General features: G+C 41.1%; 2 protein-coding genes and 2 non-coding genes across 4 annotated transcripts; 3 read left to right on the top strand and 1 right to left on the bottom strand.

Annotated features, from left to right (window-relative positions):
• Positions 1-5,637: 5,637 nt before the first annotated feature.
• trnap-ugg (transfer RNA proline (anticodon UGG)) lies at positions 5,638-5,709 on the top strand. Its single transcript has one exon. It is a non-coding gene; the product is annotated as a tRNA-Pro (tRNA).
• Positions 5,710-6,928: 1,219 nt separating this feature from the next.
• trnap-ugg (transfer RNA proline (anticodon UGG)) lies at positions 6,929-7,000 on the top strand. The gene has a single exon. It is a non-coding gene; the product is annotated as a tRNA-Pro (tRNA).
• Positions 7,001-8,898: 1,898 nt separating this feature from the next.
• p3h1 (prolyl 3-hydroxylase 1) lies at positions 8,899-23,351 on the bottom strand. The gene is made up of 15 exons (XM_056364944.1): positions 21,676-23,351; positions 20,157-20,309; positions 19,663-19,852; positions 19,450-19,581; positions 17,538-17,677; positions 15,953-16,042; positions 15,792-15,844; positions 15,571-15,698; positions 15,052-15,179; positions 14,250-14,345; positions 13,912-14,062; positions 11,501-11,618; positions 11,326-11,401; positions 11,052-11,192; positions 8,899-9,834 (listed from the first exon to the last, which is right to left on the bottom strand). Exons 1-15 carry the CDS (start codon positions 22,135-22,137, stop codon positions 9,331-9,333), a joined length of 2,562 nt encoding a protein of 853 aa, XP_056220919.1. The 5' UTR covers positions 22,138-23,351; the 3' UTR covers positions 8,899-9,330.
• A 932-nt stretch (positions 23,352-24,283) lies between these two features.
• Positions 24,284-26,908, top strand: c2h1orf50 (chromosome 2 C1orf50 homolog). Its single transcript, XM_056404353.1, has 5 exons — positions 24,284-24,478; positions 24,936-25,051; positions 25,158-25,244; positions 25,583-25,714; positions 26,409-26,908. Exons 1-5 carry the CDS (start codon positions 24,430-24,432, stop codon positions 26,592-26,594), a joined length of 570 nt encoding a protein of 189 aa, XP_056260328.1. The 5' UTR covers positions 24,284-24,429; the 3' UTR covers positions 26,595-26,908.
• The last annotated feature ends 206 nt before the right edge of the window (positions 26,909-27,114 follow it).

Below are 27,114 nucleotides of genomic sequence, written 5' to 3'. Positions count from 1 at the left end.
AAAGCTGAAAAAGCAACTTCCTAGCACTAAGTTCGTGGCTCTCACGACCGACTGCTGGACGGCTTTGCCAACCGAGAACTACGTGACAATTACATGCCACTATATCGATGAGGACTGCCAAGTTAAATTGGCTGTCCTACTATCACAGTATGCCAGGCAAACACACGGCTGAAAATCTCACAGCTTAACTAATTGATGCGGTGGAGACTTGGGGACTTACTGGGGAAGCATCTGCATGTATCCACGACAATGCATGCAACATCATGGCTGCTAACTCTCCCGGGCAGGCGAACTGGGACTCAATTGCCTGTTTTGCACATACACTTCAGCTGTCAGTAAATGATGGATTTAATGTGTTTGTGAATCGGGTTATCGTTGCAGCTGGGCAGCTTGTCAGGCATTTCAGCTACAGCACCCCTGCATGCAAGGCACTGGAAGCCAAACAAGTTACAGCTGTTCCGTCCAACCGAACAGTAACAAAGCTGCAAGAAGCCAGAACCCTCGCGATCCTAGATGAATACTGGCAGATAAGGAGGAGATTACGCCTGGGTTGCAGACCTTAAAATGTGCGACCACCACCATGTCCACAGAAAAGGACAGGTCAATTTCCAACATTTACCCCATCACCCTCAGCCTCCTAAACACACACCTGATGCCAGCCAAGGATGACGGCTGAACAGTGACACGCATAGGGATAGGCTATTTCATTTATTGAGTTAATATACAGTGGTATGAAAAAGTTTAGGCACCCCTGACAATTTCCATTATTTTCATTTATAAATCATTGGATGTTTGGATCAGCAATTTCATTTTGATCAATCAAATAACTGATGGACACAGCAATATTTTAGCAGTGAAATTAGGTTTATTGGATTAACAGAAAATGTGCAATATGCATCAAAACAAAATTAGACAGGTGCATAAATTTGGGCACCCCAACAGAAAAATCATATCAATATTCAGTCAAGCCTCCTTTTGCAAAAATAACAGCCTCTACACGCTTCCTATAGCCACTAATGAGTGTCTGGATTCTGGATGAAGGTATTTTGGACCATTCCTCCCAACAAAACATCTCCAGTTCAGTTAGGTTTGATGCTTGCCGGGCATGGACAGCCCACTTCAAATCATCCCACAGATTTTCAATGATATTCAGGTCTGGGGACTTGGATAGCCATTCCAGAACATTGTACTTGTTCCTCTGCATGAATGCCTGAGTAGATTTTGAGCAGTGTTTTGGGTCGTTGTCTTGTTGAAATATCCAGCCCCGGTGTAACTTCAACTTTGTGACTGACTCTTGAACATTATTCTCAAGAAACTGCTGATATTGAGTGGAATCCATGCGACCCTCAACTTTAACACGATTCCCAGTACCGGCACTGGCCACACAGCCCCACAGCATGATGGAACCTCCACCAAATCTTACTGTGGGTAGCAAGTGTTTTTCTTGGAATGCTGTGTTCTTTCGCCGCCATGCATAATGCCCCTTGTTATGACCAAATAACTCAATCTTTGTTTGATCAGTCCATAGCACCTTATTCCAAAATGAAGCTGGCTTGTCCAAATGTGCTTTTGCATACCTCAAGCGACTCTGTTTGTGGCGTGTGTGCAGAAAAGGCTTCTTCTGCATCACTCTCCCATACAGCTTCTCCTTGTGCAAAGAGCGCTGAATTGTTGAACGATGCACAGTGGCACCATCTGCAGCAAGATGATGTTGTAGGTCTTTGGGTCTTAGGTGGTCTGTGGGTTGTCTTTGACCGTTCTCACCATCCTTCGCCTTTGCCTCTCCGATATTTTTCTTGGCCTGCCACTTCTGGCCTTAACAAGAACTGTGCCTGTGGTCTTCCATTTCCTCACTATGTTCCTCAAAGTGGAAACTGACAGCTGAAATCTCTGAGATAGCTTTTTGTAGCCTTCCCCTAAACCATAATGTTGAACAATCTTTGTTTTCAGGTCATTTGAGAGTTGTTTTGAGGCCCCCATGTTGCCGCTCTTCAGAGGAGAGTCAAAGAGAAGAACAACTTGCAATTTGTCACCTTAAATACCTTTTCTCATGATTGGATGCACCTGTCTATGAAGTTCAAGGCTTAATGATCTCACCAAACGAATTTTGTGTTCCAATTAATCAGTGCTAAGTAGTTACAGGTATTCAAATAAAAAAAAATGACAAGGATGCCCAAATTTTTGCACAGCCTATTTTCCACGTCTGATTTAATTTCATACAACTTAATATTGCTACACTAAAAATCTTTGTCTGGAAAATACCCCTGTACTCAGCTTCTATTAGAAAATGAATGGCATGCCACTGTGATCATTTTCTGTGAAGATGGAGTAAATTATTATGCAGCCTCAGAGGGGTGCCTAAACTTTTTCATACCACTGTATACCTATTCAAGTATTATTATTGACATAGCCTGTTCTGTTATGAATTAATAATGACATTAATTAGGCTATATTGGTCACCACAGGTTAACACGGAGGAACGGGTGACCAAACCAGCGCTGATCCCCTCTGTACTAAACCCTCGCTGTAATTCTTGAAAATCGGTGCTACTGTGGAAGTGGCCACTGATGTTGAAACTGAGCCTGGCTCTACAGGGGGGGCGATGATGAGGCAGCGCTGTCTGTTGCTCAGGCTGAAGTCGTACAACGCCAGGTCAATGCCATGATGTTGCTCCTGGGAGATAACTACAGCACCCCTCAACAAGCTAATGACCTAGAGGCAGAGGTGGACACCACTTCTCATAGACAATTCTGTGCCCACTAGGGATGGGAAGATTAACCAATTTGTATCGACATACGAACACGCACGGGCAAGATGTGAGTGCATCGGTAGAGCAGCTGTGAATCAATGCAATTTTGGTAAGAAATCGAGGTGCATCAGTTATTAAATGTTTGCATCAATAAAATCTGATCTATTACATTATTACGTTTTATTCATTTGTTTAGAAATGTGACTGACCCTATAATTTGATATTATTATACTTTTATTCCTCTTAAACTAGACCTACGTTACGTTACACTACGTTACTTTATAACTCACCTGAAGGGAAGACGTGGTATGACCGTGGAGGCTTCTGTCAGTAAACCGACATCCCCTGCCTCGGGTTCAGATTCAGTAATGGCTACTACTCCCAGAGTGGTGACAGTCAGCAAAGTATTGCAAATTTTTTCCATGCCACACTGGCTAACAGCTCCACTTGTTCAAATACAGTAACTGACAGTCAAAGAACACTTTCAAATTTGTGAAAAAAAAGGCCAGTTTGTGAAAGGTCTTAATTTTAGTTGATTATTAAATAAACTCATTGAATTGTGTAGCATTATTCCTACATATGAATATTATTCCTTTGCATCATTCAATCACAATGTATAGCATTGAATCGCGCTGTGTTGAATCACATTGCATCGTGATTGGGGGGTGTGAATCGTATTGTGTGGGTAGTTGCTGCATATGTATCTTTATAACATTGGATTGTTGACAGTGTTTCGAGATACGTTTCATATTGGCCTTTGCACCAGAGATGCCCAACCCTAGTGCCTGTGTTGTGCACCCTTCAGCCTTTTCTATTAGGGTTCTAGTTTTCTCACTTCTTCGTAGTCTTTCCACCTCTGTAGATTCAGCATCTCTAACTTCAGGTTGAGCGGCAGATTTGGCATTTTCATAGCAGGTTTCAGTGCTTGTGTCAGACATCTTTTGAGAACTTAAATGTCCATAGAAAGTGTATAGCTGTTGAGTTTGAATTGGATTTCTATTAGACTATGTGTGGATGTAACGTAAAGTAGGCTTAGCTGGAAAGTTGCTAATAAGTCTTCCTTAAAGACTGTGAAGATTATGTGGGATGCCCAATTTTCTAAATGCAAACTTCGATAATACACTAAATAACTGTACTTTCAAATAAAGGTAACAAATTGAAAATTACTTTGGAATGAATCCCAATTGCATAGGGAATATACTTAGAAATGCATTAAATCTCTTGTTCTTTACATGAGAAAATGTTTTCACATCAGCAGAATTACCTGTTAAAATTCACTTAAATTAGTCTTTAAACACATAAAATAAAATAAAACAGATAGTCACTGGCAGAGCTCTGAAATGCAAGTCTTCATTTAATGAAAACTCTCTCTATGTATGTTGGTGGAGCCCCTGCACTACAGCCATTTTTCCTGCTGTACTGTCTTTCAGAGCACAGGAATGGTAGGGTCTCCTTTCATATTAAACACATGAGGCTTTGAGTGTGAGCATACAGAACAGAGTTAGCATAATTTCAAGGGTTAGGGTAAGGAAAGGAAGTGGGGATGACAGGACGGGGAGCATCAGGCTGGTCCAGATCATTGGTGCTTGGACCTCAGTGTAAAAGCTTTGCAGATGGGTGTGAGGCGGGTGTGTGATGATGCTGCAGATGCTGGGGTTAGCAGACGGTGGCTTTGGGTTATCTTGTAATGGGTGGGAGGCAGGTTGGCCTCAGGTCAGACTCAGTGGTCTGTTTGTACCTGATCGGCAGGTTCTGCTGTTCCTGTCACTGTTGGTTCTGTGTGTAGGTTCTTGGAAACACTGCCACTTTCCTGCAGTATTTCTCAGGGATTCCCATCGCCCTCAGCCCATCAGCATCTCCTCCTTCATCTCATTGAGGCGCGTATGTCTGTGCTGGTCTTCTATGATCAGCTGGTCGGCTGCGTCGACGCTCTCTATGCGTTTGGACATGGCTGAGAGGCCTCGTTCCCACAGCTGTTGGTGGATGGTCTTACGCAGCACTTTCTGACGTAGCTTCTCCTCCTCCTCCTTTTGTCTGACTGTTGACCTTAGCACTGCTTCCTCTTGTGCGTGTCTCTGACAAGCACGGAGCTCCTCCTGCTCTGCCTGGTGGTCTTCAGCTTTTTCTTGCTGGGCCCCTCAGACTGGCTCTCACCTCTTCCTCCCGCTGCTCCTTGGGCGTTGAGGTCTTCCAGGTTCTTTCTCTCCTGGTTCTCTCGAATCTGCTGTCTCTCAATTTGGCATTTTCTTTCATTCATATTGTCATTGGTGACGATTTGAACAGTCTCCCCTTCTTGAGACTTGGCCGTGGAGTTTTCAGGTTTGCCCGGTGGTCTTGACTTTAGGCTCCCAAACAGGGTATCATCCACTTTTGAGATACTTCAGATAGATAGATAGATAGATAGATAGATAGATAGATAGATAGATAGATAGATAGATAGATAGATAGATAGATAGATAGATAGACACTAGGGTAAATTCATGTGCACATTAGCTCATAGTGCATACTAATAAAAGTTAAACAATAATAATTAAATTAGCCCATCACTTAGTAAATATTGCCTGCTCTATTTCCTCTATAAGCTGTTAGGTAAAGTCTTCCTAATCTCCTGTGTGTTTCACTGACTTGTACAGAGATTTGTGACTCTCCTCTAACTGTTTGTTAAAGTCTCATTGTTTTCCATTTTTAGGCCTTCACATAGTTCTTCAAATATTTAGATGAAACAATCGGAAATGGAGCAGAAATGTGTCTTTAGTGAAAATGCTAATAGTTCATAGACATCTGAAAGATAATAAATAACCACAACCACACTCTGTGTAAAAGGTTCATGTCGTAGTTTAAAACTCAGCTCAGAATTTGTTATTTTTCTTTAGATGTTCATGGCCAGCGGCTCGTTGGTCTAGGGGTATGATTCTCGCTTTGGGTGCGAGAGGTCCCGGGTTCAAATCCCGGACGAGCCCATTAGTTGTAAAAACACTTTGACAGCCTTTGACAAACTCCTCAAATGCAACTCTATATCAGATGAAAATATAAACATATCAAGTGGGTCCTTTGGTCATTTCCTATCCTGACACACTAGGATCTAATGTTTTTCTATTTCATACGTGCTAATAGCTACACTTTTGGTTAAACACATACTCATAAAACTGGAGTTACATCCACAGGGCTTAAAGATTCCGGCACAACACTGTGAGAGAATAGATGAAAAATGAAGTCAATACACTTGGGAATTTGTTGTGTGACTTTATCATGTTCGAGGTAATAAAGTTCACCTACCAATGGTGTGAGAGGAACACAGCTCTCTTCAACCTAACCAGACACTGAACCTAACCAACTTTACTAGCCAATCAGAAGCAGAGAGGGGCGGGTCTTGGCAACTCTGGCAGTGTAGGATCCAGCAGCTTGAAGGAGCCGAGTGCTTGTTTCTGCACGGTGTGCTCAAGGAAGCTGCTATCTGCCCCCAGCGGTAAAAAATACAAAAATACATGTGTGCACGTTCATTGCTGAACATGATCTGTCCTTCACAACTTCCTTGTTTACATCCCAAAAAGAATGAAGAAATAAGTGATAGTGGCCTTCTTCATTTCACTTTAAACTTCAGCTTACCAGTTGTTTAAGCACTCCAATGTTACTGTATTTTTTTAATCTTAGTTATTTATTTATTTCCCATTTTCTGTTTTTCAGAAGGAAACACTTACACGTTGCTATAGTATTGCAGTATTGTTTACAGTTGTCTGTTACATTGCACATACTTTTATGGAGAATAGAGGGAAAATGGTGCCAAGCACATATTGTATATGAGCAAATCTTTTTTTCAAAATTACAATCATCCAGAAGTTTTTCAAAGTTGCTCGCTCTTTAGAGCTGTTGCACTGTTACTGTTGACATATAGTATTTTTTAAATAAATGGTGAAAAGCGCATGCTGTTAAAGAGAAGTGAATCTGTACATTCTGCAAAAAAAAAACAAAAATAAAACAACATTTCAGGCTCAGGATTTTTTTTTAACTTTAAGCCCTGCATCCATTAACTTCTGTTTTTTTCTAACCAGGTACATACACTCTGTCCAGATCATACTACTGAATGCTCACCATCATTCTCTGAAGCCTTTTGAGTGCTTTACGGCAGTAAGTGTGCTCAGAATTTGAGATTTTTACTTGAGATAAAATTCAGGCAGAAGTGGCTCGTTGGTCTAGGGGTATGATTCTCGCTTTGGGTGCGAGAGGTCCCGGGTTCAAATCCCGGACGAGCCCATTATCTTGAACAGTATGACATTAGCAATTCATACACATAAGAAGGAATGTCTGTAAATACAGTGCATCAAAGCAACATACATTATGCAATATGTGTAGTCCATTGGTCTAGAGGTATGATTCTTGCTTAGGATGTGAGAGGTCCCGCGTTCAAATCCTGGACGAGCCCATTGTTTGGAATTGTACAACAATGGTCATTGGCAATGTAAGAAAATCACAATGCAGTATATCAAAGCAGACCTGCCCCATCAACTACCTCGGTGTAATGTGGATGCTACAAACTGGCAGAGACAACACAAACTGTCTTAGTAAGGTATTGGCCCTCCACATGCTGTACAATCTGCTTTGGTGTTGATTCTTCCAAGTCTCTGGAACTGCACTGGTGGGATGGAGCACCATTATACCTATTTTTATTTTAATACTGGAGACTTTCAAGTAGTTATTTCAATGCAACGATCTAAGGAGTTTAGAGGGAAAATGTTTCCTTGATACTATAATGAGTGTTAACATCATACCTTTTCACCCATGGTCACCCAGTGTGTATGGTTCATTCACTTACCGAGCACCACGGTCACGTAGCTTTCCCCCATGCCGGCCTGCAGCAGCAGAGGTGCGATGTAGACTGTTCCTGCAGCCATGTAGACCTCCAGCCCACATGATAAAGTTGTCACCACTAACAACTTTCATCAAAGGCCTTGCAACGGATCTTCCACCTGCAATGTGGCTTATTCACTTGCTGCTTAGGTTTACAGTCATGTTTGGATGTAGTATCTTTGCTGTATAGATAGTCCTAATATGAAATATGTGCTATATGTCAACACAAGTGTGGAATAAAAGGTTTTGACTGGTTGTCAGTTTTGGAATATTTCCATATTATGATGTGTGGTGCTGTACAAGAGACGTCGCCGTCAGAGAAGAAAACTTAGGTGTCATTCTTATAGGCTGAACAGCGTATCCTATCAGAGGTCAACTTGTGGACATCTGCTGCCTGTGTGGTGTCTTCCTGCATAGTTCAGAGCCAGAATAGCACTGTCTGGTCCGCTGTTGTACTACTCCTCGACAGGACTACTCAGTCCTGAGAAACCAAGATCTGACCGGACCGGGATCAGTGTCTTAATGTGTGAGTGGACCTGAATACATCCAAGCATATTAAATGTCAGCTCTGATCATATAATCACTGGGGAGAAATCAACAGCCTATTTAAAAATGAAAATAATGCGATTAAATGTTGATTAGTATTTAGAATTAAAAGGTATTAAATAAGTTAGAAAATAATTATATTCTATGACCCAGTGGACGACACAATGTTATACTGTTGGGTGACAATAGAAATTTCTATTCTTTCTATGATCTAGTCTGCAGCTGTCAAATGATAATGTTGAAGAAGTAAGAATTGTTAAGAATGAGGTGAAGTGAAATGGGAACACTGAAGTAAAATACAAAGACTTAAAAGTACAGTGCTTGAGTAAATGTCTCTCTCTCTCTTTCTCTCTCTCTCTCTCTCATATGTGTGTACACACACAAAATTACAAAATGGACCAAATCTGTAGCAAACTGAAAAGTAAATAAAGTCTGCACACACTCGACCAGTTTTCCTTGCAGGCACTAAGATTAATAAAAAAGACAGCTGCTTTGCTTCGACAAAGTTCAAGTGATGTGACAAACAATGAGCACTCGAGGTTCGAATATTTCCGGTTTAAAACTAATCACAGCGGGACAGCAGCAGGACTTCACAAATACCAGAGTTCACTACCTGAGGATTTCAATCAAAAGTGAATTTGTTATGGTTTGTTAAATGAGCAGTGGGTTTGTGACAAATGACTGGTGCTTCCATGCTGCCACCCAGTGTCAGCTTGGAGCGCTGCATGATATTTTGCTTCTGTCTGAAAACTGCAGAATTTAAAAACATTACTTTTATTTCATTGATTCACACAGTTGACTTCTGCCCCCCCTCTTTTGACCACCCGCGCTTTCACATCATGGCATCACAAATAAGAGAAAATAAAAGGAATTCAGGTTGAAAACCGAGATGAAAATATGTCCCATCTATACAGATACAAAGCTTTGAATGTCAAACGAAGGCGGTTATTTGGGCACTTTTGCAGATTGTCAACAAGGATATACCTATAAAAAAAAAGTACTCAATTAAAACTGTGAGTGAAATCCGGGTAAAACAGCAGTCCCTTGGTATCATCCACAACAACCAATAACTTTAAAGGCAAACAACATTTTAGTAACTTTCAATCCATTTCCATTCAACCACCCACAGAGAAGACCTTGGAGCAAACAGAAAAACAGACAGCACATACACAGTCCCAGGTGCTGTTTGATCACAGCTCGTCCTTGTCCTCGATCTGAGAGTCTGAGGCTGACGTGCCGTCAGCTTTAGCTTTTTTGGAGTCCTTCTTGGCAACGACTTTTACTGTCTTTTTTGCAGCTGGTTTTTTGTCCTTTTTGTCTACCTGTTTGGCTTGTGTTTTAACCGTCTGTTTTTTTGCAGCAGGTTTGCCTTTGTCTGCTGTCTTGTCCTTTGCCTGGTCTCCAGCTTTGGCCTTTGCTTTCGGAGCAGCTTTGGCTTTAGTGCCTTTAGTTGTTGTTTTGCTGACTGGTTTCTTCTCTGTTTTGTCCTTCGGCGTGTCAGCCGGTTTGTCGGCCTGTGTGTCGGCTGGTGCATCCGGCTTCTGCTCTGCCGGTTTATCGTCTTGTTTTTTATCTGATGGAGGCTCTGGTGTTACTGGTTGGGGCTCTGAGGTGTCTGTCACCTCCTTCTTACTGAACTCGGCATTCACAGGTGTGGAAAACATCTTCAGCATATCCGCAGCTTGGATTCTCTCCTACAGAACCAATGGAAACATGTGAGGAGAAACAGAATGCATAATAATCCAATTAGGAATCAAAATACCAGAACCAGAGGCAAACACAAAAGGTCTATTCATGCTCGATTAGTAACACAAGGAGGGGGCGGGGGGTTGTGTAATTTAAATTTTTTTCATTTTATCTACTGTAGGTGTGTATTTCCAGAAAACTTCTCCTGCAGGAAAAACAGTTGCTCATTTCTTTCGAATTCCTGTTGCCAGTCAAAAAATAAAACATCATTAACTGCAGCCGTGTTTCTTTTACAATTACAAACCATTATATTTCTTTGCAGCAGCAATGATCCATTGTGTGTATTAAGTTAGATTTTAGATTAAAGGCACTGTGTGACGACAAGGATTGTGTTAGTTTACTTCATGTTACACTGTGCTGTATGGGTCTGATAAAATGCTGCTTTAACCCTAATCCATATGACTGCTGTTACATTTTGAAAATGCAACAAAGCAGGAGACAGTGCTGACAAGTCTATACACTGGGGGGTGGGGGGGTATTATAATGTTTCTCTTTGCTGAAGGGAGGGTAGTCGAACTTTTTTGATAGAGCAATTGAGATACTATTAATTTAGTTTTCTCTCCTGCAGTCCACCCATGTAACCTGTGGTTTCATTATGGCACACAGTTGGATATCTGGTTTCATACATGTAAGGCTGCTGCATCATCTGGCCTAATCCATATTTGTTGTCATTATTTCGTTTTTTGGGATAGGTCAAAATATTGCCGTGTTCAATTCCATCAGCAGACACAGAGCTGGGCCTGAGCTCAGTTGATTTACCAATTTATTTTTTTTGACAATTTATTTACTTTTTTTATTCAAAATTCAGCATTTTGTTCCATTTTTCATAAATCTGGGAAACGCTAAATCCACTTATAATGTCCTCATTGGCAGCTATTGTGAAAATTATTTTTCCATTAAGATATAAAAAGGTTTAACTAGGTAATCTACCCTCTTAATTTCTGTCTTCTGTAAACTCTTTAGCTATTAATAATGAAGCAATTGTAGAAGCAATATTTCGAGATACTGGGGGGAAGCAGTGTGGCACATTATTACATTGCATGTAAATTTGAATTGGAGTTTACTGCAAAACAATTAGTACATTGAGTTAAATTTTCTGACTTTACACACTTATCGATGCTGCTGGTAAAGAATACTGATGTTAATCTACAGAGATCATCCGTACCTTTTCCTCGTGAGCAGGATCCAGTGTGAACCACAGCGCTACAGCACACCTCTGACCCTTAGTGACAGCTCTGACACCGTGGGGGTTTTCTTTCCCTGCACCGAACCCGACCACACGGCCACACTGTGGACGCACCTCAGCCTGGAGAAGTCCGAAAATACAGAACATGCAATATAAAACAAGCTTGAAATGTACAGCTGCCTTTATTCACACATAATAAGTATTGTAACGTGGTGTTGAATGCAGATTGTGGAAATAACAGTTGAATATTTACCGTGACTGTTTTGGCATCCATCTCAGCGAAAATGAAATCTCCTCCTTCAAAGTCATCATTTAAATAAAGAATGGCACTGCAGGGGGGACATTAGGATGTTATGTGGGTGCTCATTATCACAGTTGTGTGGTTGATGGTTAGACTAGACATAGTGTATTTGTGTGCATGTGCTCACCTGTAGTCTCTGTGTGTGTATGCAGGAGGTTCCTTGATACACTCGTTCACCTCGGACACCAGCAGACAGTTGTCCACGTGAACAGGGTGACTCAGGTCCTTACGGTCCTCCTGCTTCTCTAAATAACAACAATACAGAGGGAAGCTGAAACGTTTTAGGCCATAATCACACAACTACCGCCACCACCTGCCAGGAGCACTGTAAAAGTGCAAAGTCAAATTGGATGATTTCTTAAAGGGGCTAGTTTTCTCTGCCGCTCAATGTGGTTTCGTGTTGGGAGTAGGTGGTGGTGATTGTCGCTTGACAAGAGCTTCGGCCATGGTTGCGTTAACAAGACAAGACGTTATAATATGACCTCTGAGCAGTGCTGCGTCTTCAGGGCAAACTGGAGGCTACAGTGAGTCGCTATTAGAAAGTGACTAGACGCTAGCTGAGAGATAGATAGTTAGCATGCTAACTTCAGTAGAAGAAAAGACCAGATAGAGACAAGTTAACATTGGAGTTGCTTTCCAGCACTGGAGACAGCTGTTGGTGAGTAAAGGAACGAAGTTTGATGCTCAACTCACAACGTTTCTCCTAGACTGGTAAGTAAACAGCTGTTAATGCTAACATTAGCCATGTAGCAATAGCAAAACTTATAAATAGCTCCTTTAAAGCTGATCTTTTTTTTTCCACTGACAATGGACTAAATGACTGTGTGTAACATGAACTGGGATCACTCATTGCGACATAGCTACAGACAATTATCACAGAGCTTTTTAACATGCAATGTTTTTGTTCTAGAGACACCAACTCTGCTTTTATCAGCCTTGTTTCTAGCAGCAGTTAGCAACTAGCTGGTGATGATAGTAAAGGATTTAAATGCTAAAATGTCTGATATTTTAGAGCAAAAAGAATTCCAAATTACTACTTATAGTATATGCTAATGCTATATATAATATGATATATAACAACGATGATATATGCTAGTATATATAATGATATATACTAACACTAAATGGCTAATTCTCAGTGTCTGCTGGATGTGTTAACAGGCAGTTGTTTGTCAACACATTCACCACAACATGTTTATAAGGTGATAACATATGACTGTTGTGTGTTATGCTGCCCCCTCTTGGCCTGTAAAAATCAACTAATGCAGCTTTAACTTTGGAAGAGATCAAATTCAGGTCCACTATTTTGACCACTTTTTTGCAACCAAATAATCATCACAAAGACAAGGTGGATACACCGGGCACACAAGCAGTTGTTAGGTTTCTTTGCATCGTCAAAGCTTGTCAGCCTTTACTTTCAGTCAAAATACACACGCACCTACAAACATACATTTATTGTGAGGTAATGTAATGTAGATCTATTTTACAATAAAAAAAGAGAGCATGTCACATTGACTGAGCATCTGTTTTGGCAACAAAGTGCAAATCACACAACCTGGTTTGCAGCAAGATAAACAATAAACCTGCCATCACGTCCTTCGAGTCAACATGTACTATACTGTAGGTCACATGTTTTAAGCTGTACCTCACTCACATCAGTCAATGATTTCTAGCTGGAGTCTTCTCAATAGCAACAGCAATTGGGATTCATAGGCAGAGTGGTATTTACATCCATTTGCCACACTAAACCTATCCCTGTTCAGGAGTAGTGAGATTACTAGAGAGAAAATGGGTGGCTGGGTGTTTAGCTACACACAAATAGATCCTTTTTCCCACTATTATTTTTATTTATTTGTTTGGATGGGTAACCTTGTGAGGCAGCTGGACTTCTCACAAGTGAGAATCCATCTTTCCAGGCTCCGAAACTCTATTCACTTGTGGTCGAAATACAGTGGTTCAGACCAATCAGCCTCCTATGAGGGCGGAACTACTGACCGCTACGAAGAAGAGACAGCTTTGTTATTCCTATTCATGACTTTTATGCACAAATTTTCCTTACAAAGACAACAGCAATCATCTACTGACATGCTACCTAGCTTTCAAAGCTCCTCAGACCACGGGAAGGTGTGTTTCTTCTTCAGCGCTTAGATGGTCAGAAGGTTCATCCAATCACCTGCCAAGTATTTTTTAAAAGCAGCTGCCCTTTTCCAAACAGTTTCCGACAAAGTGTTCCCTGAAGGTTCTGTGTAACAAACCATCTGGCACATCAGGTTATTGGATGGGTGGAGCGTGGGTGAAGAGAGTTGGGAAATTTTTCATGTTCAGGTTTTGTTTTTACTGTTTAAAAGAAAACAATTTTAAAGACCTGAAAATACTTAAGTTGTTGTAATGATAGATCTAACAGATGTGACAGATCAGTTTATGAATGAACCAACAGAAAAGATAAATCCGCAGCCTCCCATCACTGAGGACACAGGAGTACTGATTTTTTTAATAAAGAGCAGTGTATCACCAGCATATCATAACCGTCTGACTCACCGTCAATGGCGGAGCGACAGACCAGGTGGGAATAGGAGAAGTAGAGCGGAGTTTCCAGGCTGAAGTACGACTCCAACACCTTCCTCACCCTCTCGCTCAGGTCGAAGAACAGACGAGCGCTCTTCAGCGGGACCTTCCCCTCCTGTCCGAGCTGCGGGAGGTGGAAACACGGTTCACCAGCAGGTACAAGGACGACACCAACGAGGGTGAAAGTACTCAAATGTGACTGTGTTCATGAAAAGTTGCACTCCCTGGCATGTGGACATTGTGGCTGTTTCGTAATAAGGACATCACAGGTTTGACCAAACAGTAGCTTTAGACACAGGAGAGCTACAGACCTTGACAGCCTTCAGGACGGTGACTCCCTGGAACAGCTCACTGGGGGAGTGGGGGGAAGTGCTCCCCCTGTAGCCATCTCCTATCAGAGCAGCTGCCTGGAAAATATTCACAACGTCAACACACACAGCGGACGACACAAACGTAGAAGACAACCAGACATCCGGTGACATGATAGAGCTTCTTTTTTTATTTTGGGAAAGAAAGGCATATGTTTTAAAATTACACAAATATGCAAAAACATCTAAAAACAACTGTAACATTGGTGACATTTAAAAACTAACTTTTTATAGTCTGCAACTGTTTGGCATGAGACTCTCAGAACTGTTGTGATAACTTCAAAATTTTCAAGTTTAAGCTTAGAAAGTAATGGTGTTTTCCCATGGTTTAGCTCATTTTAGTGCAAGTTTAAGAGGGATGCAAGATTAGTCGCCATATAACTGGTGATGTTTCCTGACACCGAAGCACTGAGGCATTTCTAAAAATGGACGAAATGCTTTTGTGGGTTGATGGCTTTATTCTGTATCCTTGAACTGTGGTGTGTTGTGTTACGATGTGAACAAGGTGTTGGCACTTTAAAGTACATGATATTAACTAATTGTCTTCTCTGTAATTACATGTAGTATTTTGTGTATCTTTAGTGTTTGTCTATGTGATGGTTTTATCAGTCTGCAGTCTTGTATGTTGCCCTGTCCATCTTGTTTTAACTTCCACTACAAAAGAAATTTCCTAACAACTTTTGTAGTAATGGCAGTAAAGATAACTCAACAACATGTGAGCGACTTCACTACACTGATAACTCACATTGGATAGGTGGTGCAGCTCCCTGCACTCGTCATCACTGACCACTCCATCCAGCAACACCCGCTGAGAGCCATTCAGCTGCTTGGACGTCATGGTTACTTTGATGTCATCGTACAACACAGCACCACCTAGAGGAGGTAGGTCACAGTCAAGAGTCAACCATACATGCATCCATCCATTATCCATACCGCTTATCCTTATGGGGCAATCCGTCTCACCAGATTTTGAAATTGTAAAGCCTGTGAATTTCTAGCACTGATATTTTTTTTCATTGAAATAATGTATCTGATTTTTTTTCTGATCCCAAAATTCGCGTTAAAAATTCAGATTCAACATTCGGGATTCCAAAGATAAGCAATCGATTATGTCTCAAATTAAACCACCATCCAGATGATCAAGTTACGCTCCACTGATCAGGTCTGTGCCGCCACAACCATACATAGCAAATCATTTTGAATTAAACATTTGAATAAACATTTCAAACATTTGGTTGACTAGCCGTCTGGGTGACATGTTTACCTTCCTGCGGCACTATTATCTTGGCCATATCTGACGAATCCTTCTTCTTCTCCTCAACCAGAGTCTCGATCTCCTTCATTAGGTTTCCTATTTCCTCTGTGATCCTCGCTGCAGTCTCTCTGTCAGCTCTGAGGGGGAAACAGAAAGGCCATAACATCACTTTAACTGCCCATTCATAATTGCCCTGTACATGTGTTTGTGGCGGTGTCTTAAAATCTTACTTCTGCTTGTCTCTCAGTTTCTTAGGCATGACATCTTCAGGAGTCCATGTGTCCTGAATACAAAACGACAGTAACGTAAAATGTCCGATACCACTCTTTATATTTCAGCATAGCATTAAATGAGCTCAATGTGATGGAGAATATATGATTCATTCACTCACTGGATCTACAAAGGTGATTCCAAAGGCTTCATATCCAAAGTAAAGCAGCTCTTTCTCCAGTATGGACTGCTGAATGTACTGTTTCACCACCTGGGGGTCAAAAAAAGAAAATCAGTTATACCTTGACTACATCTGTTGAAAACTACTGTCTGCAAAAAAGCCACTATATGTACATGAGATATGTTATTAGGGCAAAATAACTTAACTAAGTTTATATTTCTTATATTATATGTGCTGAGGTTATTGCTAAAAAGGTTTTACACAGGTACCAGTGAACTTTGATCGCATTCAAATGTTCTCATGTGTTCAGAGGAATAAGCTTTAAAAAGAAGCACTGAGTGCTACGTGGATTTTTTCCACAGTTGCTGTCTCTGCCAATAACAATAGACCTTTTTTCTTTATTTTTACGGTGATTTTTTACGACTTAATTGGAAAGCTGACAATGGAGAGATGGCAGGAAACATGGGGACAGAGAGATGAAGAGTTACCTGACCAGACACAAACCGGGGACCTAAAATAGCACTTTTTCTCACAGCAGACATGACTTGTCATAAGAAGAAACGCACAGGTTTTACTAATGACATTAACAATGGATCAGTTCTATTCATGGGTCCCAGTAAGACATGACAGTGTGACAGTGAGCCGGCAGGCACAGCACCAAGGCCCTGCACCTGAAGCAGCCTGATGGAATTAGCTACCGTACCGTTCTGTAACACCATGCTTCATCTGTGGTCTGTCAGACACTTTACTTTTATCAAAGAAATTGCAGCTCTTGCAATTCCGTTACTGCACGTGGCCATATTGCGATGTTGATAATGTTTCGATTAGTCGTTCAGCCCTAGTTTATACCTGTGCTTTTTTCAGTGTCACATGTGAAAATAACTTCTGTGAAAATTGTCTATGCCAGAATTACAGAATGTCTATGCCTTCAGATCCTTGATAAGTAACAAAAATTAGGTTTGATATTAATTTTAAGTCTAAAGGTTTCTATAAATTAAACAAAATGTGTTTTTAAGTAGGGTTGATGAATTAATAATAAAGCAATTTATGCTGCATTTCCAATTACTTTGCAAAAGCACCATAACCAGCAACTATAAATCTATATAAAACCAGGAAGAAGCATAAACAGGGTCTTTTTGGGGGTTTTTTGTGCCTCACCCACACCTACACCCTTGAAATGTTTTTATTCCAAAACTGGGAATGGGTTTAAAGTGGGTTCAGCTGTGAAAGCTAATTCATTAGTATTGATTGGCAGTTCTATTAACACAGTACTATACACACTAAATACTGTATAATATGGACATTTAGCGCCTGGGGCAGTAAAAATCTTACCAATTGCTTCTTTAAAAAGCAGCAGCAAACGTTTATGTACTTTAGATTACCATCAGTGCTTTTTTAATATCTCTTTTGTGCCCTTGAGTATGTTTGAGATATAATGGAGACTATATTTTCTTTAAGCTCATGTTGTGCAGGCTGATTTGCTGCCGATCGTTATGGATTAAGATAACACTCTGCTAGAAATAACTGTACGGTGCTTTTGGATGAAAGCCTCTACTCCTTGTGATGCGAGCGAGACCTACTGTACCTGTCTGGCTGATATGGTTCCTGCCTTGTCTTCGCCCAACACAGCAGAATAATAAGCCAGGTTCTGGTTCATCACCTCATCATTAGGACGGAACAACAGGAAGGTCTTAGCGCACTCTATGGCCTGCTCGTACTTCTCACCTGCAGAGAGGGGGCAAAAGCAAGAAGGAGATCAGCAGGTGTGAAAGAGTTATTGTACTGATATACAATTTGTTGTGTTTGTCACTGGGTTTTTAACTGGCATTATTATCATCGTATTAACTCAAGAGCACTGTGCTTTCTTTAAACAGTTGTTCATTCCACTGATTTTACACATCCAGATGAGTTTACTTACCAGGAGAGAACAACTCGGCCTATGAACAAAAACAGCTGTATAATGTCTTCTGGCATTTTCAATTAATTTTATGAGGCCTGAGAAATAACCCTGATCGTGTCATCTGGGTTATCTCTGCTTGTTCTGGGAGGAAACAAATGTATAAACCAAATCTGAGGGTGTGGGGTTTGAAAGATGTAGATGTTTACCAAACAGTGGGACTCTAACACAGAGACAAGATGGATTATGGGAAGTGTAAGATCGAGTGTTTATGGAGCTTGACTAGGGTTTGTGTGCTTGCTTTTGGACTCTTTATGTTTGGACTTTTGGTTGATATCCTGTTTTTATTTTGAAATAACTTCCCTTGTGTGTCTTGTGGATATTTTACTTCCCGTCTAGGGCTGGGTCTAGGTGTTTCCCTCCTTCATGATTGTTTGCCCCACCCTAATGTGTTTCCTCTGTGTTCAGTTACTGCCTCCCTTGTGTGTATTTAGTGTCTGTGCTCCCTGGTTGGATTTGTGATGTTTCTCTGTGTCTCTTGCGCCCGTGTTCCCAACAGAGCAAGCAAGCCCAACAGAGTGGTGACTCCTCTCTAGAGCAATGATCTAGTGTTTAAGGAGTTGAACTTTCACAAATATCATATCAATATTTCAAGATTATCATCTTAATAGTCCTGCATCAGGACTCCCAATATGTGGATGACGTAGCCTGTGAGAAATGGGTATTAGCCAGGTGATGAGCGGTGCCTGGTGTTTGGTGTTCTGCCCAATTTGAGTTCAATTTTTGTCTCATCAGACCAGAGAATCTTTTCTCTCATGCTCTCACAGTCCTTTAAATGCTGTTTGGCAAACTCCAGCAAGGCTGTCGTATGTCTTTTACTCAAAGTGGCTTTCGTCTAGCTGCTCTGCCATAAAGGCCTGATTGATGGAGCCCTGCTCAAATGGTCGTACTTCCGGCAGATCTCTCCTTCAGAGGACTTCTGAAGCTCTGTTAGAGAGACCATTGGGTTCTTGGTCACCTCCCTGACCAAGGCTCTTCTTGCCTGGTTACTCAATATGACTGGTCGGCCAACTCTAGGAAGAGTCCTGGTCGTTCCAAACGTCTTCCATTTCACTATTATTGAAGCCAATATGCTCCTAGGAACACTGAACGCTTTAGAAATGGTTTTATACTCTTGCCCTGATCTATGTCTCACCACAATTTTATTGCAGAGGTCTACAGAAACTTCAGAAGACCTCATGGTTTGGTTTTTGTCCTCACATGCGCTGTGAGTTGCAGGACCTTAAATACACAGGTGTGAGCTTTTCAAAACTATGTCCTACATTCTATTCAGTTCGCCACATGTTGACTGGGATAATTAAAGCAAAAAAGATCCAGATGTCCGATGACTAGAATCCTTCATCTGGTTAAAATCTCTGGTTGAAAATTAACAAAATGCAAAAGGTGTATCTTAAAAATGTGGTTTAAAACTGAATAAAAGTCGATCGTGAGTTGACACATGATCATTTTTAGACATTTTAATCTGGAAAAGTTACATATTATAACTTGAGAGGCACTGGACAAAAACACACGCTGAAGAAGAGAGTGCTGTGAGACTCACTGTTGTAGTAGGAGAACTGCATGTAGTTGAACTGTGAGGGGAGGAAATCCTCGAAGGGCTTGTCTCTACCAGCTGTAGAGGCCAGCTCCACGGAGCAGTGCTGCTTACAGCCCAGGACCTGCGTGTAGTGGTCTGACACACACACAATCACATTTAGATTAAATCAATCACCCAATTCTCTACGTTCTTAAGAACAAAGATGTACAGTCTCACCTGTCACGGTCTGGAACAGGTCGGCGCTGTACTCCATGTAGTTGTATCCGTCGTAGTTGTAGGCTCCCTCGCACAGAGCTCTGCACTCCTTATCGGCCGTGAAGTACTCGTCTATGGCCACTTCAAAGTGTTCGGCCGCTAGACCGAACGAGTCGTCGCTGTAGTAACTCTTCCCCAGCAGGAACTCGGCCTGAGGAGAAAGTATGTGTATTGTTACTGGAGCTATGTGATATAAACATGTTTCTATTCTAGGTAATAGTCAGAATTAGTCTGGGTTTACTTGTATTAGGTTAGTCAGGTATGTACACCTTTCAATTCAGGTTCTGTTTGATGTGTTATTCACTGTAACAGTAGTAATAACACAGCAGGTATGTCAGGAGATTTCTGAAGTAAAATGGACAAAAAGAAACACAACAATGTGATTATTATAATCAACATGCCAGACAAGAGGCCAACATGCTATAAAAGTCCTCAGAGAAAGAGTTCGCTCTCACCATGTGGGGCCTGGCCTCCAGATCTTTGAAGTCTTCTGCCTGTACTCCTGCCATCATCCTGTAGTAATCCAGGTTCTGTTTCATCTCCATGTGGTCCGGGTTGGCCAGGAAGAAGGTGTTGGCCGCTGCCACCGCCTTGTCCAGCTTATTGATCTGAAACAACACACAAGTTCATCTCATCCTCTCCCATTACACTTTTGTTAATCAGCAAACCACCTGGAAGAGAAAGCCTACAGACTCTGATCTTCTGTTACAGGCTCACTGCTGTGTGGTCACATTTCTAATGTTTCTTCTTCTATGTGCCTCTCAAACAGTCAACTGAGGTAAAGCCGAATGAGCTCATTTTTCTATCAATTAGGAGCAGCAGATCAGGCCATAAACACAACACTGGCACAAAGTTGTAATTGCTCACATGTTAGCTTACAGATATTTAAACATCGAGCAGTCCTGGAGCAACATCCAGCAGATCTGGCGAATATAATATTCATATTATTTCACCTCTGTTTTGGTCTCCACAAACTCCTAGGAGAAATATCTGGCTCTTTAGCTGATGAAATCCTCTAAACTGACACAAATTACACCACAGACCCCCATCTGATCTGATATTTGCTTTTAGATGTTTTATTACAGAGGTTGTTTGAAACCATTGACCAAAGTTAAATTATTCCCATTTTTGCTGGGAACTCCAATGAATCCCCTCAAGGAACCCTGGGGGTCTGTGAACCCCACTTTGAGAACCACTGATCCAGTAGGCTTGATCCACAGAAGTAGCTGCTATGGCCAAAGTTTGGAGAAGTCAGAAATATAGTGACCATACTAATGTCAACAGCTGATCAACAGCTTTGTAAACCTGACAATATGTTGTTGTCATTTTGTGCTATCTTTTTTTCTTTTCTTTTTTTTTTGTTCACTGAGCATGAAGGAACAGTTATGACAGGAATTATTAAGGAAATACATAGAGGCTATATTTGACATTATTTCTTACATATGCACAGATTTTAGTATAAAACTCTGCACCAGCTTTTTTCATTATGTTGCTGCTTTCAGGTTTCTGCCGGAGAGTCGGACTTTCCAATACAAACATAACAATCCAAGAAAACTGTGAATGAAAAGTACAAAGAGAATTGGAAGTTTGAGATTATAACAGTTTGCAAACAACTTTCCATCGTATTAAAAGTCACTCAAGTGTGCCAGCAAAGCTTTACTTTGTTTTTTATATGCAAACGTTTAGAGAGCAGCGGTTTGGGCCTTTAAACCCAAAGTCTACATCCTCGCGTCAGACTGCACAGACAGACGCTGACTCCACCTTAAGACGTGGCATGGCTGTCTTGGTTTTAGGGGGTTGGGGTATTTACAGTCTCCAGCTCCACATCAGCTCTGACTTAAAGATTGAATGAGATCGTAATTAAAATGTATTGAAGTTTTTCACTCTGCAGCTACACTGGGACAAAACATTTATATCACTCTACAGCACCATTTTCCACTTATAGCTCACCGCCTACTGCACTCACTTATATACCTTGAAGTAGGCGACTTGTAAGTAGTTATATGGGGTCCTCTTCTTGAACTCCAGCTCAATTTCTTCACTGACCAGATGCAGATTCGGCGGACCGAGTTTCTGAGTCTCGCAGGAGTTCACGCAGTCTGCCCGTTTCAGGATTTTCTGGAAGAAGCCCAGGTCCTCCACAGACCCGGCCCCCGGTATGGGAACTCCCAAGCCGGCCAATGGGTCACCGAAAGCGGACTGGTTGGCGCAGCTGAGCCGGCACTGAGCCTTCACATTGCGGACCGTAGCTTTGTTCCTGAGCGCCCTCTCCATGTTCAGGATAACCGACAACCAGTCCCCCCTGTAGTAGGCTTCCACCGCCGTGTCGAAGAGGATATCATACGGCTCCAAAACCGAGTGGCTGCTCAGATTATTGTCCGATGTGCACAATGGCAGAACAAGGCACAGAAACAGCAGCGCATAACGGAGCTCCATGACGGTAAAATGTCAGGGCTCTGCAGCGGGTCAGGAGCCTGGACCGGAGACTACAGGAACCGGTAGAGAGAGAAGGGGTGAAACTCTCCTCTTCCTCCGACAGTAACTTGGCTGGAGGTGGGGTTTGAACAGTTGAGCCCCCGGTAACACCACCCACCCCGTCATCCCCCCCTTTAGTCCTACACTTGGAGAAATCATTATAGTGCCATATAGGACGCTCCTACTGTGGGCCTGTATTGAGGAAAGTGAAGCTACGATTGATCTTAGTGTAGAATACAATAAAAGTTTATTATTAAATATATTAAATAACTGTTTTACTGGTTTCCGAATGGATTCCCTGATAAAAGAAAGTTTTATTTGCAACAGAAGTTCATTATGACAAAACTCGGGGAGAAACTGTTAAATATCTGATTGATTGTCTAAATAATTTTAGTCCACAGGACAAACTGTGACACCAGCTGCTTCTTTCAGAGCTGGTGTGTGATGTATATTCTCAGACGTGGCACTTTGTTCACTTCACATATCCCAAACCTGGAATGAGAGCAGAACAAACACTGTATTTAACATGGTAATGAGGCATTGGCCTGTTAGAACTTGCATGAAATAAGGAACTTCCGTGGCTACATACAGACAAAAGTGTAAGATGAGCATAGTCTTTTTTTGTATTCTATTTGTTAAATTGCATTCCCTTACAGTGATTATTTCTCAACAGAAGGAGTTACCAACTCCATGATATCTACAGTTTATACCCATACATACAGGCACATACATACACATACTTTAACAGATTAAACGTACATTTAGGAAGATAAATTAATTAAGCAAATATAAGTAGTAAAGTAAAATAAAAGAGAGAGAAAAATATAATAGCCTAACGAATAAGACAGGTTTAACTAATTTTAAACATATAGCTGTTCTTATTCCTTTCTCCTTCCTCTGCTCCCCTCTTCCTATCCCGACCCCCTTTCTTTCCTCTCTCTGTATTTATTTGTTTTTTAACAATATTATTTTTGTATAATATTTGTTTAATGGATACTCTTCCATCTCATGTCAAAGAGTTTGCTAGATTTCTAATACTGTGATTTATTATCTCCATTTCATAAATATCAATAATTGTGTCCTTCCATTTGCTTAATTGCGGTGCCTCTGTTTTCAGTAGGTTTTTCGTTATTTGTTTAAAATGTAGTATCTTCTGCACCAGTCACACAGACTATTGTACTGTACTGTTGGTGGCACTTTTCATTCATCTTGACAACACACCATCCAACAGTTGAATTAAACACATCTTTAACACAGTTTCAACAAAAACTGAACATCATAACCGTCATGATGGTAGGGCTCATTGAGGGGCTCTCGTGTTAGACTGCATTGGTATTAGCTGGGTGTGACTAAACTGACATCTCAGTGTGTATTTTAAGATCCCTCTGCATATTTGGGGGTATCACAGAGATGAGTTGCAAGTTAATGGAAACCCCAACATAACGTGTCTTGGTAAAGTGTTGCTTCATCATAGTTTCAGTGCTCCTCGTAGATCCTGGAAGTGTGAAAGTCTAAGGATCAACAACATTTTTCCAAAGCATATTCCCTCATTTGTTGTCTTGGTGATAGTGGATGAAGAGTGCTGTCTACGGACTTATAGTACTCGCGTTTTTTCAGAAATAAAATACGTGTAGGTGCGCTCGCAATGGATTATGGGAGAAGCACGTTCAGTGGGTAAGTAAGTGAAAACAAGAAGATAATTATAGGTTTGGCTCTTAGGTCTACTATTTTATTAGTCAGGGGATTTGTGCGTGATTTGAAGCTGTTCTTATTTAAAATGTCACAGCACAGCTACTGTTTAATGTGACAGTTTCCCGACTTCTGTTTGTTTCTTAAAATCGTTTTTATAAGAGTGACACATCTTGTTTTTTAAATGTTCTGTGGCGAGGTTGGGCTTGTGTCGGTGTGCCTGAAAACAAATCCATGTTATGATTACAGAATACATCATAGAGACGTTGATGTGAAAATTAGTCAGGATGTAAAATAACATGTCTAAAACATAAATTCGTAACCATAGATAAACTTTATATAACTTCTAACTTTTTTCAATTTTCTAATATTAACGTTTTCATACAGGCACAATTACAGCTACCATTTCAGGCAAAATGGGCGGAGATTCAGGACCCCGTCAAGCCTCCGGTATTTTTGGTCAAATTTTAGCTGGTTACAAAAGCAGCTGGTTGACGGAGAGGGTTAGATTGGATAACACACACGAGAAGAGTTAGTTAGTAGTGAACACTGTGAGACGACAGCATGGACAGGACGGTCAGCCTTCCCAGTCAGCCTGACAAAACCACCACAGGTAACGTTTACAGTCACTGGGGGACCTGCTGCAAACCTCATGTTAAACCGCACAGTTAACCAGTGGCAACTTGAGCTGTGGTGTAACGACTAAAGCTTCACGCTGTAGTACGATATTATAGAGCAGTCGAAGTCGTCAACAGTATTTACCAGAGGTGCATTGATGTGGATTTTATTAATGTTGGTAGTTGCTGAAACACTGTACAAAACTAGGGAGACTGTTTTTTGTTAATATTATTCCAAACATGAGGGTTGTGTTTAGAAGTATGTAATTTCAGTCATTACATTATTATGTCATATATGAATAATTATTAGTTAATAGGTAATGGTGGTAGAATCTGCTATTATAGTATAGTAGTAATAATAGTAGCAGCAGTTGTAGTTGTTACATCAGAGGCATCTCTTCCTTGGGGTGGTTCAGTTGCATGTGATGTAACCGTGCCTGTGTGTTTTTGCAGTAACTCTGGTTGAGAGCAGCAGCACCCCCAGCGGGCTGGAACTGGTCAGCTCCTACCAGACCCACAGAGTGGGAGATCCCACGGACCTGGTGGCCCTGGCAGTACAAGTACAGAAGGTGTGGACTGTGGTCTTATGCCTAGTTATATACAAACTATTGAGCTGTACACACCTCGTGATGAGGATGAATATAATAGTCCTGATATTTTTACTGCATTTGTCAGGGAGATGATTTCATTAAAGCCAACGCTTCCAACAAACTGACAGTCATCGCTGATCAGATCAGATACCTACAGGAACAAGCGAGAAAGGTAAGAACAGCAGTTTACACACCAGTTCACACACTGAACGCCCCAAATATTGAAGTCACTTCTTGTTTATGGAATATTGTTGTAGGCTTTTTGCAGCTAATCATATCAGGATGCAAAAACTGGGCAAGTTTGAGCCATATGTAATGGATTTTTATCTGTTGAAGAGGAGCAGACCCCAAATTCGTCATGCTCATGTGATCATAATGCAAAATCTCATTAGGTAATGTTCAGATCTGACTGTTTTTTTCATCCTGACATGACTGTGCAGTAACCGTAGTAAACAGTAGTAAAAAGAAACAGTTTCAGTTCAAAACACTTACTTTCTTCTCTATTTCCAGGTTTTAGAAGAGGCTAAAAGAGATGCTGACCTTCACCACGCTGCCTGTAACATAGTGAAAAAACCAGGCAACATGTACTACCTCTACCAGCGGCAATCTGGACAGAAATACTTCTCCATTATCTCTCCTAAGGTTGGGCATTATACTGATCATTGTTATGTCACCCTATATGCTCAGGAAGCTATACGAAACACCAGCACAGTACTAGTTACTTAACATCGCCTCAGGGAGATAATACACGTGAATGCCAAACCTAACACCTGAAAGCATGTGTTCGTAATGTTCGGAGCTGGAGGAGTGTGGTGTTCAAAGTTCATCTAACTGAGGAGGAGGAGCTGATAGCGAGCTAGTGGCCAAAACACAGGCAGTTTAGGTTGGATTTAGCTGGTTAAAGTTAAGCTACGTTTGTTTTGCAGGTACACACAGGTCATGGAATTTTGACAGCTGTAACTGACATGGGGAGTGTCATAGAGATAATAACTGGGTTGTCATTCAGGAACATACCAGAGAATAGTTCATTTTTCATAGTGTTGCTGTAGTGGAAGGCTTTTAGATGTTTTTCTCTACAGCCAAACCCAGAATATTTATTCGTTTAGATCATTTTATGAGGTGAAAATTAGAAAAACAGAAAAAAATAAAATAAAATTTCTGTGCTGAACTTGTGCCAAAGTTGGTTAGAAAGAGGCCAACGCACATATTCCGGTTTAGAATTTGTGGAAGCACTTGGGATTGTAAACTGATGTATTTAAGAAAAAATATTTGTTAGTCTGTACTGAATGCCACAAACCTCATGATGACATAACCTTCTTTGCGCTGTTCTCTGAAGGAATGGGGCCCAAGCTGCCCTCACACATTTGTTGGTGCATTCAAACTCCAACATGACATGTCGTGGACCCCCGTAGACGAGGTGGAGAAGAGGGACGCAGAGATCGCCATCATGGACAAACTTCTCAGCAAGCAGGCGGCCTTACCACCTTACACAGAACCAAACTTCAAGGGCCTCGCTGATTAAAGGACTGGGATTTTATAAAGGACTCATGGTGGAGATTAACTATATTCTTAATGGACATCAGTTTGAACTGAGATGAATCCAGACATGGATGGGAATCACTGATATCACAATGTCACAATGCTTCATTGACTTTCATATACTGCCTTAAGAGTTTAATGCATTACAAGTTTTTGTTTGTATACTTGCAACCTTAAGGATACTTTTCTAAACATAAAGTAGGCTGCTCCAGTATACCTGTGCATGGGCACTTTTACCAAATAAAAGCTCAGATACTTCAGTTGGTTCTCACCAACATATGATGAGAGTTAAAGCTGCCCTGTGGAGTTTTTATTTTAAACAAAGTCATTTTTCAGTTCTCACCAGAACAAAGTGCGTGTATCCTTGGGAACAAAATGAATTAAATGTACACATTAATATGTTAATATAAATTTAGCGCATTTCCTTCCTCTTTTTAGACCTTTATATTCTGCATCGTTTACATCCATGTAGGGATGTATGACGATCTTACTTTAGCATATGA

Source organism: Seriola aureovittata, chromosome 2 (assembly GCF_021018895.1).
Source record: "Seriola aureovittata isolate HTS-2021-v1 ecotype China chromosome 2, ASM2101889v1, whole genome shotgun sequence".
NCBI classification, from domain to species: Eukaryota; Metazoa; Chordata; class Actinopteri; order Carangiformes; family Carangidae; genus Seriola; species Seriola aureovittata.
The sequence above is the reverse complement of the archived record's forward strand: the minus strand, read 5'-3'. Positions and strand labels throughout refer to the sequence as shown.